Raw genomic sequence first — 20,980 nt, 5'->3', positions numbered from 1 at the left:
AAAAGTAACAGAGCGATGGTTTGAAGTCAAGTAAAAACCCATAGTACTTTGGCATAACATAAACTGAGTATCATCATCAGATCAAAACAGAGCATAAAACAGAGCAGAGACCATGTTTCACCCCCGTGGTAGGGTTGTGCTAACCCCGGTGGCCAAACCAGGTAGAGACAGAGGTGAAATCTTTCCTTTATTCTTCTCGGAGCCCCGAGTGTGCACACATGAAAGATCACAATAAAAACACTTTGTTTCCAAAATGAGTGCACTCAGAGACAGAGAAGTTGGTACCAACCCAAACAGAGTAGAGCATAACAGAGCAGAGCAGAGCAAAGCAGAGACAGAGTCATATACAAATACCAGTACACCATGCCAAAGGTTTTCAGATGTTATATCAAAATAATACAGAGTACCAAAACAGAATCAGACAGTTTACACACACTGAACACAAAAGCCAGAACATCTTTCTAAATAAATGCACAACTTTTCATATTCTCAATATCGCTCATTTTTTCAGATTTCAGAAACCACATGACAGAATTTAGCTCATGTCTACACAATGCATGTCAGAACATATTTTTCTCTTTTTCGTACAGATTTCATGAGTATGCAAATAAACGACCGAGATTGGTTTTGTTTTTTCCAAGTTCTCATTTCACCACAAAAATATGCAAAGTTTTCAGAAAATCAACCTCAGTCTCAATAATTTCTTTGAGGCTAGCATAGGAACCCTGCTTACCTGATTCTTCCAGCGTGTTTTCTATACCTTGAATACGGTTCCTATCAGTCTCGTCACCTATTCATAAAAAAAATATAAACTAGATATTAAAGTCCAACAATACAAAATTGGTCTTAACCAACTCAAGACCAAACTCTAGACCATAATTCAACAAATTTAATCAAACCCAAATAGTCAAATAACAAACCGGAAAACCCTCACTTCGACCCAAAATATTCTATACCAAACTCAGTATTGTCCAATACAAGCGTCAAGACCAATGCCAGTTCAAATTCCAATAACTCACAATAATTCCAACAGTTCGCAATCTCAAATAATTACCAACAACTTAACCAACCAACACTACAAAAAGCACACTTCTTTCCATTCATAACTCCATAACAGAAAATATAAACTAATACTTCCAAATATTAAACTACACTCAACAAAGAAAGTCAAATTCCCTTCTAAAATATTTTCTCAATCGCCAATCCAACAATTCAACTACAATGTAATTTCAAATAATCCAAACCTAGGACAATCCACCACATGAAATTCGTTATACCAAGAAATACCTAAAGAGTCGTGTAACGCCCCGGTCCCGCACGGGTTGGAGAGTTACTTCCTAGCACTTAAACTCACATTCCAACAATATAAAAAAAATAGACTCCAAATTCCCAATATGATTTAGAAAATTCGATTCAATCTAATTTCCTCAATATAACCAATTTTCCAAAATGCCAAGTCATCACAACACCATAAAATTTCTTAATAAAATACGACAATACTCATAAAAACTTCCTATGCTTGAACCATTACGCTTAAAACATCTCACCCAATGCCTCATAACCTGGATCCTTAGCTGAACCATCATAATATCTGAAAAATATTATGGAGATAAGGGGTGAGTTATCAACAACTCAGTAAGCAGAGAGCATATACTAGCATGTAAACATGAGCATTTATAACATTTGATAAGCAGAACAAAACATTTACTTTCAGAAAGCAAAAACAAAATATTTTGTTTCCGAATACATAAACAAAACTTTTTACAAAAATATCAGAGCGAAATTTTCAGAAAAAAAAACTTATTACCGAAAAGAAAATCTTTTGGCATTTCCAAACTGAAACATTATAATTAAATCATCTCTTAGCATCACATCGGGACAATACCATGTTTAACCCCCGTGGTAGGGTTATAAACCACCATTATACCCGTGGCTGGGCCATATTCCATGTTTCACCCCCGTGGTAGGGTTATAAACCACCATTATACCCGTGGCTGGGCCTTAACAGAAACAGAACAGATTTCATCGAAAATCCGATTACAATCATATACAGAATCAGAACTTCATGCCAAGGTTTTCAGATGACACATCATTTCAAAACAAAATACTGATAAGTTTCAGATCATTTCACATGTTCGAAATAAACATAAACAAAATATTCTCATTTGTTCATAACAAAACTTCTAGATTTTCATATTCGCTCTTTTACATAGTTCAGAAACAAAGTGCACAAAACTAGCTCATGTCTATACCAGTCATGACAGAAAACACTTTCTCTTATATTGAATTTATGCATATGTAGAATAAACATCTGAGGTTGTTTTCAGATCATTTCTTTTCAAAACAAACATGCTTATTTTTCAAGGCCAACCTCATTTTATTTCTTTTATGCAAAACTAGTATATGAACCCCGCTTACCTGGACAATTTAGCTTTTCAGAATTTTCCTCAAAAAAATGTCGAGTCGAAAGTAAATCGTCATCTATAAAAATAATCATATAATTTCCGTAAGTTTTCAATCAATCATGGATTTCGATATTTAATCCTAAACTTCTAAAATAACCTATTTTAATATCTCAAAACTTAAAACCCTCGTAATCCCAAAATATATCATCACTTCCTAAAAATCTCCAATATTCACCATGACCATCGTCAAACTTAAAACACCAATATTCAAACCCGGAACAGCCAACAAATTTCATAGCATAAACCAATCTCACACAAACAACTCCATCAAATCCAACGGACCCCCTTACTCCTCGGACTCAGTCCGGCACAACCAACAAATTCACAGTAAATATGAATTAGCACAGAAATACATTTAAATCTCAAAAGTTCTTTAGGAAAAATACTTACAATGCTATAATATAATTTTTGAAAGATCACGGAGGTGCTGGAAGCGGCAACGTAGCAACAAAACAGTGTGAAATGCACTGTGGCCGTGGGTCTCAAAAACTCACTTTTGAACGGGTGTAAACAAAGACCCGAGATTGATAGGGTAGGGCTTAGGGATGTTGGTGAAGCTAGTGGTTGTAGTGGTTGGCCATGGATGGCGGCGTGGGCGGCGGTTTAAGGCCAAAATGCTCAAATCGGAGATGGAGATAGATGGGGCTTCACTAGTGACAGATCGGAGCCAAGGATGGGTGCATTAGGTTGCTAGAAGGTCGATGATGATGTGGTGAGAAAATGGTCGTGTGGTGCGTGGAGGCTAATGGCGGTGCGGTTGTGGCTGGAAACCGGAGAGGGAGGTCGCCGGTGGGTGGGGGTGCTGGGAAGCCGGGCGGTGTCGACCACCGCCGGCGCACGACGGCGCTAGGGTGAGAAGGAGGATCGGATGGAGAGAGAGAGAGGGAGGGGGGTTGCGGCGCGCGGGGAAAGACCAGGAGAAGAAGAAAAAAAAAGAAAGAAAAGAAAAGAGAAAGGAAAAAAAAAAAAGAAAAAAGGAAAGAGAAAATGTAGGGAAAGAAATGAGGTCCAATCCTCACATCTTGGGTAACAAAAAAAAAATGATCCAACGGAGACGATTTTAAAACAGCAAGTGAAATTAAATAATTCAAACGCAGTCATTAAAATGAAAATAAATAACTAAATCCAACAATAAGTTAATTTAATATGAAAAGAAAATTAAATGCATAACAATAATTAATATTAAGGAAACATGTCAAATTTAATTTTCACAAATTAAAAATCATAAAAATAAACCCATTGAAATCTGAAAATTTAAAACAAGATAATCTAATTTTAAATTAATAACAAATAATCCTTCAATTAAAAAACTACACTAAAAAAAATACTGGGTGTTACAAGCCGCCCACTAAACTAATCTAAAATGAATACATTACCCACAAATTTCAATGAGAAAAACTGGAGGTGTAACTGTGTGTGGAAAACAGAGGCAAGAAAACTTACCTACGGCAACTAGAATCACCAGCAAAGGCTTCAATGCCTAACAGAAACACATAACAGAAACACACAAACCCGAAGACTCACCACGCACAACACCCAGGAATTCACCAAAAGCAACTCAAACCTCACGACCAAAACAGAAACTGCAGAGAATGAGGAGGATAAATCAAACCAAATTTGAAGATGAAACTGCAAGATTACGCTACAGCAGAGGAGACCGAAAATCAAAGGAATGAAGATGAAACTCTTACCAGTCGAAAATGGAAGGATGAGAAGTGATGCACGCTGAGTTGCAGAGGGAAAACCGAAACGTAAAAATGGAGAGAAACAGAGATGCAGCAGACGGCAACTCATTGGAACAGATGCAGTGCAAGAGAGAAACCGAACTTGAGGAAGCTTAGGGCATGAGAATCGAAAATCACAGATTAACGCAGCAACAAGAAATAAATTGAAACCGAAAAGAAAACAAGGAGACGTGGGAGGGAGAGAGTTGCGGGAGAAACCAAAACAGAGAAACTGAAATACAGAAAGAGAGGGAAAGGGATTCGGGAGCTGAAGAAGAAATTACTCATCCCGAACGGCGTTGTTTGCACACCTCCAAGAAACGGGTTGGGCCTTCAAACATGGTCCGGGGCTCACAACGCCTGGGCCTTACATAAAACATGTGGGGAAGTTAACATGTAAAAAATAATAATAAATAAATAAAATAAAACAAACTAAAACAAAATAAATAAATAAATTAAAATTGAGCTTGATTGGGTCCGGGTGTTACAAGCTTGAGTGGTTTCTAACACATTTGGCTCTCGGTTGTTATGGTTGCCGTGGTCCACATTGGAGGGTAGATGCTCTGAGGAGTTTGGATGGCTTAGGTCGTGAAAAGAGGGCAGCGGCAGCGTAGGGTTTCTTCATGCATGAGGGATGGTTGTGATGCACGCACACATAGATATATGTACATATATATATGGGATTGAATACAAAAACCCTAAAGAAGGAAGGAATGAGAGATGTTCATCGGCAAGCTGTGGAACACGAACTTGATCGAAGCGTGCATGAGTGGAGTATGGCATTTTTCATGATGCCGTGAATATTCTAGGTGGAAGGAAACATGCATGGGGAACTAGGCGTGATTTGTGAAATGAAAACTTATAAATATATAGTGTTTACCAATAACCCTAGCGAGACACACGTGTATGCAATGGAATCGGGTGTGCCTGAGGTGTTGTGCGTGAAGTTATATATATAGAGAAAGTTAACCCTATAAAGGATGAGAGGGAGAAACTGCTTGAGAGACGTCCATGCTATGGGGTCTACATGATCTCAGGGCATGGGCTTTTGGCCCAATTGAAAAAATTCGGCCCATGTTTGGTAGTACATAAAAATTAATAAGTGGGCTTTTTCCTATGTTTTGGGCCTCGAATCAATCTCTAAAAAAAATAATCCAACTTTTCCAATAGTTTTTTTGGCCCATAAAAGATTTTAAGTCTAATTATCAAACCTAATGAAAAAATCATAATCTGCCAAAATAGAGTTTTGGGCCCAAGGTCTATAAACAAAATACTCGTTAAAAAATATCTCAAGTGGGCTCCCTATACATGTCAACCTTTGGAAAATGAAAAAAATTATAGAAAGCGCCTTAGTCTGGGTTTGGTGCTGGACCTGGGTGTTACAATACCAACACTCTTCTACTCTAGATATTCTTCACCATATTTCATTAACTATATATATATATATATATATATATATATATGTAGTTAATAAAATAAATGATATATATAAAGATATTAGCCATGTCATACTCTCTAGAAACGTAAAAGAAGTGATCATTGGCCAGAGCTTCTCTTAACAACAAAATTATATATTATGTTCATGATACCACATAGAAAGCTAGCTTCATATATTTTTATCTTTTCATTTTCAATTATAATGAAACAAACAGATGTTCCTTAGCTTTGTGGATTGCTGAAGCAAATTGAGTCACTAATTTATTACAAAAAGTATTTTGCATGATCAGAGAGAAATATTTTGCTACCATTACTGAGTATCAAGATTACGTGGATCATAAAGATCTTGGGCAGACGTAGAAGAAGTTCCTATCCATGTTGCATCTGACAAATGAATATGGCTCTCAGGTCCAATTGAGTCCATCGATTCTTGTGGGATCTGATTGAACTGCTCTCTTAAAACTTTAAACTTATATTCATCTCCATATACGCTTGGATCCATAATAACTTCATCAACAACTGTTTGGCCTTCAAGCATGCTTACTGCTGCAGACATTGTGGGTCTGAGAGCTAGAGATGGATTCGTACATAGTAAAGCTATTTTGATCATTCTAATTGCTTCCTCCACGTTGAACTCAGAGCCTAACTTTGGATCCACCAGCTCCACTAGATTACCCTTTTGTTGCAGAACAAGAGCCTAAAATATGTACACATGAAATGATGGAAATGAAATATTGGCAAATCAATAGAAAAGAATTATGAAGTTGCCAATCGTACATAACATATTGTTTCAATCTTGTTTAGTTTGTTTTATAAATCGTCATCAAGATGACCAGTTTTGGTGCATGGAAAGACTACTGATAAATCTTACCCAATCAAGAAGACATACATAACTTTCATTTGGTCCAAATTTCATGTTGCTCTTCCCTGCAACAATTTCCAATGTAACGACCCCAAAACTGTAGACATCTGCTTTATATGTTAAAAACCCCCATAATGCATATTCTGGTGCCATGTATCCTCTGCGTAACAAAGATTGCGTTATTATGATTAATATTTTGTATTATATATAAATTAGTTATGGTCTTCCATGTTGAACAAAACCCAACATTTACAGAAACGTAGTCATCGAATCCTGTTTCTTCTCTACTTGGCATACAATTATGCAAATAGTTATAAGGCAATAAGAATAGAGCGGAATATTCATTCCATGAGAGATACAAAAATTTATTTTGGTGGAGTGCAGATAACTAGCTTTTCCGGTCGTTCAAGTACATTATTTCAACCTTTTGGGGTAGGATTCATATTAATGATTGAATAAACAGCTCTCTCTCTCTTACCCATTAAGCATAAAAGAAATTTAGAAGATTGTTTGAATATGTTTTATGTCAAGACCACTCTCAATTAATTATGAATACTAAATGATAATTCCTATTGCAATAAATTTCTATGCAGACAAACTTGTGTTGCAAATATAGACAACTAACATATTAAAATTTCTACCGAATGCTAAGTCCTAGAGTTCTATATAATAGGAACATCTCCGATATGCAAAAACTTTAAATGCATGAAGATCAACATCTGTTCCTGATTATCTCCTTGTGAATCACTCGGGAGAAAAAAATAGAAAAGCAAGGATATAACAAAAATATGCTCCAAATTAAAGGATAGAAGAAAAGATGTAGCGTACATGGTTCCAGCAACTCGGGTGCTGATATGGGTTTTTTCCTCTTCATCAAGCTTGGCCAAACCAAAGTCAGAAATCTTTGGATTAAGGTTCGAATCCAATAGCACATTTGTAGTTTTAATGTCTCTGTGAACAATTCTCAGTGTTGATTCCTCATGCAAGAAAGTCAGGCCTTTTGCAATGCCAACGCATATTTTCTGCCGTGTAGGCCAGTCCAATTTTAATTGGTATTGCTCTGGACCTGCATTTGTTTTTTGTAGAAAGTCGAATGGGGGAGTTTATAATCAACTTGGTTCTTATCATAAAACGATCCTTAGTGTTAGGTTCCTATCACTATTCCACATAAAGCACCTAATAAAAAAAATTAAGCATACCAAACAAAGGACGAGCCAGGCTATTGTTTTCCATGTATTCATATACCAAGAATAGTTGATTTCCTTCAACACAACCTCCATACAATCTAACAACATTTGGGTGCTGTAAAGTAGATATCATGCCTATTTCATTCACGAATTCACGATTTCCTTGACGCGATTTTGAAGAAAGTTTCTTAACTGCAATTATGGTACCATCTAATAGTATACCCTGCATTTCAAAAAAAAAAAAAAAAAGACATGCATATTTAGGCATATATGCATGTGATAATGTACTGAGATATGTCTTTAGCTATGTATCATTGACAGATAAGAAATTTTTTATCAAAAACCTAAATTATGCATGAAGAATTAAGTTTTTGAATACCTTGTATACAGATCCAAAACCACCTTCCCCAATCTTGTTTGAAGCATCAAAGTTGTTTGTGGCAGCTTTGATTTGCCTGTAAGTGAAAAAACCTGTTTGCAGATCTAATCCTCTCAAATCTGTGAAAGGAACGACAAAGGTGAGGGCGCTAGTGATAAAATTTTACCTTATAAATGAGCGGAATCACATTTCATTTATATATATATATATATATATTTTGTGCCTCTTGACTAGCTTTTTAATCCCTATGTTAATGTTTTATTATATTTATTACATCTGCTCAACAATCACAATTGTGCACAGATTCAAAAGCCCGGACGTACTTAAAAGGAATTGAGATTCTTTGAATTCTCAGCCTGAATTTGAATAGGTAAGGAAACAATATATGTTCTAGTTCAACATTCATTATTTCCCAAGTGATTAGATGAGAAGTTGAAATTTAAAAAGTATTTTGCTTTTGAGGAATGTTTGAGATGGAAATATCTAAAAATACTTGAAAACAGTTGTATTGCCAAATGAATCCTTAATATGAGAAAAATGTTCTATAAAAAAACCTAGGAATTGCAAGAATACATGAGCCCTTGCAAATTCTCTGTACAATTACGTCTCAACTCAATTCATGCTAATTTGCAATAGTTGAATAGTTAAAGAAGGAAAAAAGAAATAAAAAAGGCGCTCGTATATATTGATTACCTTTTTCCCTCGATATCCTGCTTCCTATGCAGCCTTTCCACCAAAGAATGCCTAAAATGAGTAATAGCGCCAACACTAAAGCTCCAGTCACAATGAATATTGTGGTTTTGACATTATCAGGGGGATTATCTGCAGAATTGAACAAATAGGCCAGCTGATGATCCACTCTATCAACTGTGAATTTATTTATTAATCTTTAGTTTTGTCATCAATCTAATTATAAGAAGTGTACGAGGAGCAAGTTGGACAGTAAAATTAAGATAGTCGTCATGAGATATGTGTGTGTGTGTGTATATATATATATTACACACTCGGGAATTATTACCATTTTCTATAGAGATAGCCGATATGAGAGGACCATATGTTCCTCTTGTTGGGGCATTTGTTGTCCCTTTGCCAGCCCAATGAAAGCGGATATGTAAGACTTTGTTACTCACAACTGCTTTAACTTTCTTAACTAAAGCTTTGTCGACCCCTCCTGTAGTATTTTCGATATCAAAATCCTTCAACTCCAGTTTATCCTGAAACAATTAATTAAACTCGATAAATCTGGGACGTTATATATATATATATATATATATATATATATATATATTTGTTTGCCAGCAAAACAAATATATTGAATATTTAAATTTATTACCTGTATATAAACATCAAATATACGTCTTCCAAGACTGTAAAAAGATCTGTTTCCTCTTATTATTATCTCTGCAAAGTGTAGTGTGATGGTATAATTTCCATTTGCCAAGCAACGCGCATAATATGTGAGAGAAAGAGGAGAGAGGCGTGCGCTTGTGTATAATTCGTGGCTGTTCATTCTTAGTACTGACGCATTATTTGCTATGTAATCATTCGAGCTGCTGTTAGCATCCCAGAAATTTCCAGTGGAACTGAATCCCCAATTCTCTGTGGTGGGATTAAATTTTGCGGCACCTGATGCATCAAGATCTGCTTCGTATTTAATGTTTCCAATACTGAATTCGTTTCCACCGCAATTTATATGCACTGAATTCCAGTCTACACAAACAACATCCATTTAATAATTTGCACCAAACTTGCACAGGACAGACTGGAAATCAAAAAATTATTTGTGCAAGTTCATGCAAATCATGTACAAGTCTTTTAATAAAAAGAGGAATCAGATTCTACTCTTTTATTGTGGGACGCGCTAACTTTTTTATGATGGTGCTTATATCCATCATTACTCTAAAGAGGAAAGCTTGGCGATTGGATTATTAAAGTATAAGTCTGATGAAAATCTGACTGTAAGGTATAGTTACCTTTTGAACAAGGAAGGTTCTTCGAGCACTGGCCAGCTGATCTATATTTGGGTTAAACAGTACAAGAAAGGAGCGTGCATGAGCTCGTGAAAAAGTATATAATGGAAACGGGAAAAAGTTGGCAAAATCAAAGTAAAAGGAAATCAAGATGGTTATTATTGTAATTAAATTCACAAGTTTAGAAGCTTACGAGTCCCGTCTAGAGAAGCTTTCAAATACATTTCTGATGAAACAAGAAACTAGTCAGCTTAGAAAACCTAGTAATCTTTAAAGATAAGTACAGAGTATGCAGTACTGATCAAGTAGGCTGAAATTAAGATTAAAAATGGCGAAGTTTTTCTCACAGTGTGTCTCGACAATTAGTTGGTGACATAGAACTCTCTAAGAAGTTATTGTAAGAAAGATCTAGATCACTGCAAATAGATGTACATAGTTTCCATAAATAACTCTTCATACATTCAAAAATTAAGGAAGAAAGGAAAAAAATTAATAAGGTTACAGAAATTTGAAGTAGAATTTAAGATGAATTTATGTACTAGTGATTATCTCTTCGTTTGATCCAGTCCGGAACTGTCCCGTTGAGTAAGTTGCTTGTCAGATACCTGTTCAAATAGCAGGATAATCTTACGTATTCTGGTTAATTAAAGACAACCAATCGATCCGCATCGAAACCTAACACTAAATTTTCTGGCCTGTTACCAATATATAAATTCAATTTACCTTTGAAAATTTCATTATGATCATGAATTCAGGCTCGGACCAACAAACATTATCGAGATTTATATTCATTAACAACGGAAGAAAATTCAGAGGGAAAATACTTTGTATGTTTAATTCGACCTAGTACTTGTTCATTATTCATTAAAACTTCTCCGAAATATAGCTAGATTTAGGGTTTTGAATCAACACATACAGGCGCTGCAACTTTGCACTATCGTCAAACTTTGGAACATTTCCTTCCAATCTATTGAAGCTCAGATCTCTGCAGGGATGTAATGATAAAGTTGTCATTGTACAAAAGAATAGCAAAATTGCGTAGAGATTAATGCTGTTTAAAGATAGAATCACGAAGACAATATATATATATATATATATATATATAGCAGTGGAAATTTATACGGACCAAAACTTGTTCTATAAATAATTAGTTAATGGATTTTTCTTTCCAATCATGAAGACAAAATTGCTGAGACAACAGCTTAAAAAAAATGCTCGTTAATGTTCATATAGATATCTCCTGGCAGATGCGGCAATGGACCTCAGGAGGGATAGATCATGGCTGCTGTGCATACAATGACAATGGGAAGAAATTGACAACTACATATAGGAGCCGAGCAAAAAACAAATACAACCCTACATAGCTGCAGCTTTCTAAAAGATCAAATTATTAAAAAACAAAAGATAAATACTAATGATCCGGAAGAAAGAAATAAAGACACTATCCAGGTAGGGAGAAAATATAACTTCAAGTACAGCTAATGAGGAAAGGAAAAAAGATGGAGAAGTACTATTTCTGGAATTAAGATAAAGCTAGAAAGGCATGCACAAGTGGGTTGCCGACCAAATCGTAAGAGTGAATTAAAAAGTAAAGCCTCGAATTTGTCTACTGTCCTAGTGCTATTTTCAGATCCAAGTACATGACCTCGTTATAACGTTTCAGAGATCTCAAATCCAGTAAAGAACGAGAAAAATCTTTAATATTGATCAAGAGTAAATTAAGAACAATCCTAATAAGAAGAAGAAAAAAATGTACAACCATAAAAAGTCTAATTAGTACATGAGTAACACTCAGACGATCATGGGTTATGCATTTGGTCAACGCAGAAACAAGATTAATGGGTAACATAGAAACATGAATTTTTCCAAAAATAAAACATGTAAAATTAGTATCAGAATACAAATGGCTGCACTCACAGTTCAGTTAAGTTTGTGAGATAAGTTAGATTGACTGGCAACTCTCCAGTGAGGAAGTTAGCATTGAGAATACTGCAGCCACCAAATGGGAAGTTCAGACCAGCTCAAGTTAGTGTGATTTGAAATTTTTTAATACATAAATTATCAAACAACAGGATAGGTGAAACTACTGACAGATTCTCCAAGTTAACCAACTTTCCAAGCTCAGGGGGAACAGTTCCAGAAAACCTATTGTTCTCTATGCTCCTGAAAATATATAAATATATATATATATATATATATATATAAAAGTGATCTTCGTCAAATTGAAAGCCGGGAAAAGAAAAGAAAAGAAAAAAGAAATCAGTCAATTGTGCCATTTTCCCAAATAAAAGAGCATACAAAAATCTAAGAGTGGTAATTTTTCCCAGGTAGCTCGGAATTCTTCCCGATAACTTGTTTACAGCAGTGGACCTGTACAGTAGCCAATTATTTTAATTCAACAAGAATGAGCATTAATTTAGTGGCTAACTACAGTAGTATACATATTGTGTGAATTGAGAAGTGAGTGATTAATGTAATGTAATGTGTTATATTAAAACCCCAATAAAATACAGTACGTACAGACGTTCCAACTTTAGAGAAGTCCATGCGGATGGAATTGTACCAGTCAGATAGTTTCGATGCAACTCACTGAAACCATGAGAGGAAAGCTTGCAATTAGAGTTGAACTATAAATATTTTTATTCTTTCAGATAGTTGGTTTCTTTACTTACAGCTTCGTTATGTGAGGCAGCTTCACAAGGGATGTTGGAAGCACACCAGAAAGATCCTGCCCGGTAAGAAATCTGTATGACAAGGATATATAGTTAAAGGCAAATTAAAGGATTAATGTGATAATCTGTATGACAAATCAAATGTAAACCATAATTCAACGCAATCTTCATCGACCAAAATTATGGGATCATGTCAGACTTTGAAAGTCATTTTTCAAAAACTCACAAGCTTTGAAAATAATATTCATACGGCACAGATCCCAAATAGATCTGTAATGCGAAGTACTAATATTGTTGACACGAAATGAAATAAGATGATAAATATGTAAATAGTACTGAAATAATTTGTAAATAGAAGTGAAATAGTTTATGAGTTAAGATGTACTTTTATGGGGTTTTGAGAAATGAGAGAAAAAAAAATTAAATAAAAATATTATAAAGTTAAAATATTATTTTTTAATATTATTTTTGTTTTTAAAATTTGAAAAAGTTGAATTATTTTTTGTGTTTTATCTGGACATTTGAAAAAATTGTAATGGACCTAAGTAATGATTAGATGAAAAAGTTAAAAATTTAAAATTAAAATTGAAAATATAAGATAAAATGAGATTAGATGAGACCATGTGTTGAGACCATCTCAACATCCAAATGGGCTGAGAATGAGAAATCATATATAATCCATTCTTTCATTCTATATATGAATTGTATATGAAGCGAGGTACTGATGCCTTGTGTTTCGAAGATCATTAGCAATTTAGAGACGTTTTAAGTATAATATAAATAATTTCTAGTTTTTTAGGCCGAAGAGAAATTTTAGTTATCAAAAAAACCTCAACAAGAAGATACAAGAAAATTAAAGATAGGTTTCGTACAGTCCGACCACGTGGCATTCACCATCAGGGTATGTACAATTGCATAGTATTGAATTGTTGTACGTTTTTGGACCCAATTTCAGCGTTGGTGTTTCCCAACTGGGATCATTGCTGCATGGGTCTACATGGAAATTCCAGCCCTTCTTCCCCAGCTCTGCGGCTATTTCTTTAAGGGCTTTAACTGCAAATTAATGCACCAAATTCGTTATGGAAGAATGACAAAGGCACATCTCTTTTATCACTTTTGCGTAACTAATTTATCTAAATTTGTTGTGAAAATATTTTCCTCTTGTTTTTGACGTAAACAGATCCATATCTGACTTTATTTGAAGGATTTTATTACGAAAGGGTTTTACATCCAATCATTTTGTAAAATATCTCCAGCACGCGCGATTGGTTTGTTTTTATTGCAATATTCCTGATCCATGTCTAGACAGTGGAATAAATCATTTGTAGGATTTTGTTTCAAATTTCAAGTAACCTAAAAATGCTAAAGAGAATTTTCATCTCCCAAAAACATTTTGATCTTCTTATCAATATTGAATTCAATTCATAGAATTAGTGATCATGTGTTTAACCTCTGAAAATACATTTTTTGACAACACAATAGATCACGAAAACATCATGAAAAGAATGATAAGATAGTGAAAATATCTGGCTAGATAATGAAAATGATAATGATCTACTTTTGTAGAGACGTTTTACTCCATTTTCAATCTATTTAAGCATGTTCGAAACCTTAAAGATAATATTTCCTCTCCAAAACAGATTTTAATACCATCTTTGAAATCAATTTTGGTGATAATAAAAACTCTAAAAATGATTTCTTTCCAAACACATTTCCAATATTTAATGGGCTCCACCATGACTTCCTCATCATCATCCCCACAGTACACCACAGACCATACATAATTTTTTATTTTTATTTTTTTTCTTATCAAATATGTGGTCATGTATGGATGATGAGGAAAAGAAGTTTAGAAAGAATAACAAAAAATAAATAAATAAAATTTAACAAATAAAAAAAGTGTAGCGTGTGGTGTGTATGGATATTAATGAGTAGCAAAACTCAAAATAATTTGTAGGTGGTCGTGTCCAGTATTTGAACCACAGCTTTAGGACCTGCTTGAGAGCCTCCTTAATTACGAATTGGGCATGTTGGGATAAAGAAATGAGAAGAGAATTCCGTAAATAGCAGTGAAATAATTTGAGTCAAGATATTTTATTGGGTTTTAGAAAAATAGAGAAAAAAAAAGTTAAATAAAACTATTATAAAGTTAAAAATTAAATTGATTAAATATAATATTTTAGTATATTTTTATTTTGAAATTTGAAAAAGCTATATTGCATTTTGTACTTTATTTGAAAATTTGATAAAGTTGTAATGATTAAATGAAAATGTTGAAAATTTGAAGTTAAAAAGTATTTTATATTTGAGTGATATTTGAGAAAGAAAATATATGTTAATAGCTGAGAATACTTGTGTACACAAACAAGGGCTTAGTGTATCACCAATGATACAATAAAATGAGATGATAAATTTTCAAAACATTTTAAAACTTCTTACAATTTCTTTTTCAAATATTACTTAAATACAAAATACCTTTTAATTTCAAATGCTCAACTTTTTCGTCTACTTATTTCTTAATGATCATTACAACTCTTACAAATTTAAAAAAAAAAATTAATACAACTTATTCAAACTTCAAACTAAAAATTATATTAAAAAATTATATTCAAACAATATTTTAACTTTATAATATTTCTTAATCAATGAGACTGCATACGCAATCCCTATTTAAGATTGCAAAGAGAATTTCTCTAAAAAATATTTCAGGCAGAAAGTGATTTTAAAAACTCTATGTATATTGATTAAGATCAGAGACAGAACTAAAAATCTAATTTGAGACGCAAACTTATAAATTATTCTGCCCCGGATTATGCGATATATAGGTTGAAAAACTCGAGTTAGCCCTATTAATACTGTTCAATGGAAGGCCAAAATAAAGCTCTCAAAATATAGGGGTGACCCTTCAGATCTCCCATATATATAGAAATAAAATAACTTCATCAAACAGCTCAGAAATTAATCTATAGTTTTCAAAAATGAAAACAAAATAATCAGTTATATAGTTAAAAAAAAAAATTATCCATGAAATGTTTACCTTCATCAACAGGAAGACGTCTTTGTGCGGCCTTGACATTCATGGCTACTCCCATGCAAAGAAGCAATATAAGAGGTTTAAGATTGAAGCTGATCTTTGGTCTGTGAGCTTGTGTAACCATTTTCGCTAGCTCTACCGACTTCTTGTGTTACCTCGAGGTCTGGATTCAAATCTGCGTCTAAACTTGTCGGAATAGATTATATATATAATCTTCACACGCAAACGGATCACCTTAGATTACTTGAATATATCTGCCTTCTGGATCAGTTCTTTTATTTTTTAGGTAGACCCCTCCAAATCTTGTCATGTTTTGGTAAAGACATAAGATGAGAAACTCTAAAAACTTTCGCAATTTCTTTTCTAATTATCACTCAAATATAAAATATTTTTTAATTTCAAATATTCAACTTTTCCACATAATCATTACTTAATTATTACAAATTTTATAAATTTCAAAACAAAATACAAAAATTATATTTAGACGATTTTTTAATTTTATAATATTTTTATTTGACTTTTTCTCTCTCTTTTCTTAAAGTCCAATCAAACATTTTATCTCAAAATATATTACTATTACTCATTGAATTTGAGATATTTTAAGTGTCCAAATAATTCAGGCCGGTCTCATAATTGTTTACAGTTATTTGCTTGCAGTGATCTTGATCAGGGCTCGTTTCGACACTTGACAAATCTCATAATATCTGTAAATAGTGATAAAATTATTTAAGTTCAGATTTTTTTATTGAATTTTGAGAAATGAGAGAAAAAAGTTAAATAAAAATATTATAAAATTAAAAATTATTTTAATATTATTTTAATTTTAATTTGATAAAGTTGTATTACTTTTTATATTTCGTTTATTGAAAGTTTATAAAAGTTGTAATAATTATATAATAATTATATAAAAAAATAAAATATTTAAAATTTAAATTATTTTATTTTTTTAATGACCTTTGTGAACATAGAGAATATCTGAAAATATGAAGCATACTGAGAATAAATAACATTCCACAAACCACAATTCTTTTAATTTTTTTTCAATATGTATTGTATGAATGATGAGTAAAAAAATTCAATTAGTTTAGCTTGATAAAATAAAATAAAAATAATTAAAATTTAAAATATGTATAATATATAGTGTGGGATGTGACGAGTAGCAACCCTACCAAGAATACTAGACACCGACAAGCTGTCTCGTTTGTTTTCACAATTACTTTCAACTCATCTTATCTCATCTCATGTAATCATTATAACGAACTCAAATCCTCACACAAAATTAAATAAATAATTTAATTTTTTCAAATCTCAAAATAAAAATAATATTAAAAAAATATATTCTAAAATATTTTATTCAATTTTTAATTTTAATCTCAACTCATCTCATTTTATCTCATCTGTAAAAACAAACTAGACAAGTGTGATAAGATGAGATGAGTTGAAATTAAAGTTAAAAGTTGAATAAAATATTAATATAATATATTTATTAATATTATTTTGTTTTGAAATTTGAAAATTTTAAATTTTTATTTTAATTTATATAAAAATTTGATAAAATTATAATAATAATGAGATGAAGTGAAATAAAATGAGATAAATTATAATAGTCTTGATCGTCGTCGCTATTGAACTTTTATCTATCCTCATCTGTCTTTTTCTTGCTTTGTCCCGTAACATCTTGTCCATGAGTTTCAGGAAAAGGACAAAGCATGACTAGACTTTTTTTTTTTTTGTAAAAGCCTTGACTGGAGAGCTTTAGGGGTGGGCTCCGACTCCAGCAGTCCGAGTTGTCATTTCGACCTCCGACTCAGGCAGTTCCGGGCAAAACTCTCAGGCTTCAGGAGCTCGAATGTGGCAGTGGTCAGGTCCAATCGGATGTGAACTCCGACCTCCGATGTCCCGGAGCTCGAGCGAATAGAACTCCATTTCCGATCGGAACTCCGACTGGAGTTCGGAGGGAGTTCCGAACGGAGGTCGGAGCTCCGACTCCGAACTCAATTTCAGAATTTTTTTTTTATTATTATTTAAATTTTGTTGTTCAATTTCGTTTCAGATAGTGGGCAACATATATATATTTTTTAAAAAGTTAACCATCTACAAATATTTGGTTTATTCAAGAGTTTTCAATAATTTAAATATTCGTTCTGATTTTGTTACTGAATTTTGATTATATCTTTAATTTGTTTTATGTCCACCTGAAATTTAGCATTAAAAGTGCTCATGACTCATGAGTTGAAAATTACACAAATTTAAAATTTTATAGAAAAGAATGATGGTACGAATTTGTATAATTCGATTAATTTCAGTTGGATAATAAATTATAAACTTTTGAGAAAGGATTGATAAGTACTAATAGAAATTTTAGAATAAAGAGTACTTATCCCACGTCATTGCTCGGGATATAAGTACATAAATATAACTATATAAATAGTTTAAAAAGTAAATAACATGTATGATGCAGCCATAAGTTATAACAGTCTCATTTATAACGTAATAACAATATGACTCAGTCTTGAAATATAACTACATAAAAATTAAACACGGGTTTCACTCAAACCCCAATGTTCCATTGGTCACGCCTGAAATGAAGATAGAAAATAGCAATCAATAGATGAAAAAAAATTGATAATAAAAAATTATATACGGTAAAAGAATAATTTGATTCTTACCAAGAAATGAGGTTCTCTCAACTCCATCCCAACTCTCAAGTAGCGTCCGTTCCAAACTCTCAATCATCGGTAATTATGTTAGGGTTCACAATTAGATCTATAAAATCATAAAAGGTAGAAGTTAGAAACATTAAAAATAATTAAATCATCATTAAAAAGCATATAAACTTACCTGATTCAAGCCTATAGCTCTCGGCATCAACGCCAACGGTATCTAGTCCAATGGGCGTTTCACTTATCCAATTCTGTGTGCAAACGAGGGCCTCCACGGTTGACGGTGACAATGAACTCCGATAAGCATCCAACACGCGACCTCCAGTGCTTAATGCCGACTCTGAGGCAACCGTAGTGACAGGAATGGCTAGCACATCTCGGGCCACACGGGAAAGGACTGGATACTTGGTGGAATTAACTTTCCACCAAGTTAATAACGGAAATACATCACTAGGTGCCTCGACAGCTTCCATAAAATATCGTTCAACCTCAGATGTACAATGCATAATATTCCTTGTTGACATGAGTTGATGATACTGCCGTATGACTCGATTGCCTCTAACCCCTACAGATGGGTCAGTATCACCTGAGGAAACTGTCGATCCTGTCGGCCTCGAATGTGAGGAGCTACCAACTGCGGATGAAGGCTGAGCACTAGTACTGTAGTGATGATATAAGTCATCAACATCACTTTTTAGCAATCTAATAAACTCTCCAGCCTTCACTGCCCCGAGGACGGGATTTACCCAAAATTCTAGAACGGCCAACTTAACTCGGGGGTCAAGGATCACAGCCACAAATAGCAATCTATTTATCTTCTCAATATCCCCCCAATATTTATCATATTTGATCTTCATCCTCGTAGCCATATCAGATAACAATCCAGCAGAGTCAGTACAACTATTTTCCAACTGGAAGTGAAGCTCTGAGAGCTCACTGAAAAATGAGTTCGCAGTCGTATATTTGGATCCAGATAGTCGCATGGTTATCTCATAAAAGGTTCTTAAAAATTCAACAAAATAACTCACACTGGTCCAATCATGTGCGTCTGGCGCACCGAGCCCCTGTCCTGCTGGCTCCAACAAAGCATACCTCAGGCCCCCATCCTCGACCTCCATCCACTCGAATGCTTTTTGGTACTTCTGTGCCACATCCAACATCATGTATGTAGAATTCCATCGAGTCGGAACGTCCAAGCACAGTATACTAGAACATTCAATCTTCAAATCTTCTGCTATTGCCTTAAACTTGGCAAGCCTTTGAGGGGAACCCCTCACATATCGTACAATGTTGCGGACTCGGGTTATGGAATCATGAACCTCTTTTAATCCCTCAACAACTATGAGGTTAATGATATGAGCACAGCATCGAACGTGAATAAACTCGTGGGCCCGAATGACATCATCTCTCACCGTCGTGTTCCTCTTAAACCAATCAATTGCTGTTTCATTCGCACTGGAATTCTCAACTGTAATACACAGCACTTTTCGAATTCCCCAGTCCTTTAAACAATCATCCATCTTCGCCCCAATGGATGCACCTTTATGATCCACAATTTCTTTAAAACCAATAATTTTTTTATGCAAAATCCACTCACTGTCAATGTAGTGTGCCGTGATACACATGTAGCAGATGTTCTGTATGGAAGTCCATGTGTCAGTCGTAAAAGACACTCTTTGGCCAGTGGTAATAAACATCTTCCTCATCTCCTCCTTGTCCTTCGCATGCCTCTTCATACAATCTCGCATCACTGTATACCGTGATGGAATGGGAAATCGTGGCTCAACAAAATTTAGAAACTTTCGAAAGCCTCTTTTCTCGATTGTGGTAAATGGCATCTCATCAGTAATTATCATCTCTGCAAGCATGTCCCTCAACATCTTCTCACTGTATTGAGGGATGACCAATTTCTTAGTCTGTGTACCATCAGTGGCTGTAGAAGTTTGGTAACTGAGGTTGGTCTGATCAGTGGCTTGCAATCCCTTCGCTATCTTATATCGTTGGCAACCATTTAGATGTGCTATCAACACACTGGTACCTTGCTTCTTCGAATGGCATCCACAAAGTGATCCACAATAATGACATCTTGCCACTGAGTTCGCAATTTCACCAGGTATTTTGGTGAAATGCTCCCATGTCCACGACCTCTTTTTAGAAGGTCGTGGTGGTTGATCTTGCTCAATGGGCATCTCCTCTTCCTCGTTGAACATATCTTCATCCTCTATATCAACTGGGAGTGGGAGTCGACTACTCGCACAAGATGTAGCTGCCCTAGATGTAGCTGCCCTAGATGTGGCTCTAGGGTGGAAGTACCCACCGGTGTAGGAGTTGTAGCATTGGCATCCGCCACATCCCCTTGTGGACGATCATCTCCACTATGTCTAGGATCCATATCACAATCAATGAAGCTGAAAAAATTAAATTAGAAGCAAAAAATTAGTTTAAAAATAAACTAGGCTATTGTATTATACAATAGGACATGTATTATTGTATCATAATAATACATGTATCGATGTATTATTACATTGAGGTTCGGTTGATGTGCGTTTGACTCATACGAACCCATCCAGATGGGTTCGCTCGACGT

General features: G+C 34.2%; 1 protein-coding gene across 2 annotated transcripts; it reads right to left on the bottom strand.

Moving 5' to 3' along the window:
* Window positions 1–5,778: 5,778 nt before the first annotated feature.
* LOC108986536 (probable LRR receptor-like serine/threonine-protein kinase At1g53440) lies at window positions 5,779–15,911 on the bottom strand. Of its 2 annotated transcripts, XM_035690504.1 has the most exons (20): window positions 15,734–15,911; window positions 13,569–13,749; window positions 12,697–12,768; window positions 12,545–12,613; window positions 12,323–12,394; window positions 12,116–12,187; window positions 11,942–12,013; window positions 10,941–11,009; window positions 10,564–10,629; window positions 10,372–10,440; window positions 10,218–10,250; window positions 10,028–10,068; window positions 9,388–9,764; window positions 9,073–9,268; window positions 8,748–8,876; window positions 8,055–8,173; window positions 7,688–7,898; window positions 7,317–7,554; window positions 6,498–6,648; window positions 5,779–6,323 (listed from the first exon to the last, which is right to left on the bottom strand). In XM_035690504.1, exons 1-20 carry the CDS (start codon window positions 15,852–15,854, stop codon window positions 5,937–5,939), a joined length of 2,745 nt encoding a protein of 914 aa, XP_035546397.1. In that variant the 5' UTR covers window positions 15,855–15,911; the 3' UTR covers window positions 5,779–5,936. The 2 variants fall into 2 exon arrangements, with proteins under 2 accessions (XP_035546397.1, XP_035546398.1); XM_035690505.1 differs by lacking the exons at window positions 11,942–12,013; window positions 12,116–12,187; window positions 12,323–12,394 and having other exon boundaries at window positions 5,781–6,323; window positions 15,734–15,910.
* Between the last annotated feature and the right edge of the window lie 5,069 nt (window positions 15,912–20,980).

The sequence above is a fragment of the Juglans regia genome, chromosome 6 (genome assembly GCF_001411555.2).
Source record: "Juglans regia cultivar Chandler chromosome 6, Walnut 2.0, whole genome shotgun sequence".
Classification (NCBI taxonomy): domain Eukaryota; kingdom Viridiplantae; phylum Streptophyta; class Magnoliopsida; order Fagales; family Juglandaceae; genus Juglans; species Juglans regia.
Note: the sequence above shows the minus strand (reverse complement) of the source record. Positions and strands in the feature narration are given on the sequence as shown.

Excerpts from the sequence above, each read along its gene's own strand:
- LOC108986536 (XM_035690504.1), bottom strand. The coding sequence starts at position 15,854 with ATGGTTACACAAGCTCACAGACCAAAGATCAGCTTCAATCTTAAACCT. Across the intron at positions 13,750-15,733 it reads ACGTCTTCCTGTTGATGAAG|TTAAAGCCCTTAAAGAAATA; the intron begins GTAAACATTTCA and ends ATTAATTTGCAG. Across the intron at positions 12,769-13,568 it reads GAATGCCACGTGGTCGGACT|ATTTCTTACCGGGCAGGATC; the intron begins GTACGAAACCTA and ends CTTGTCATACAG.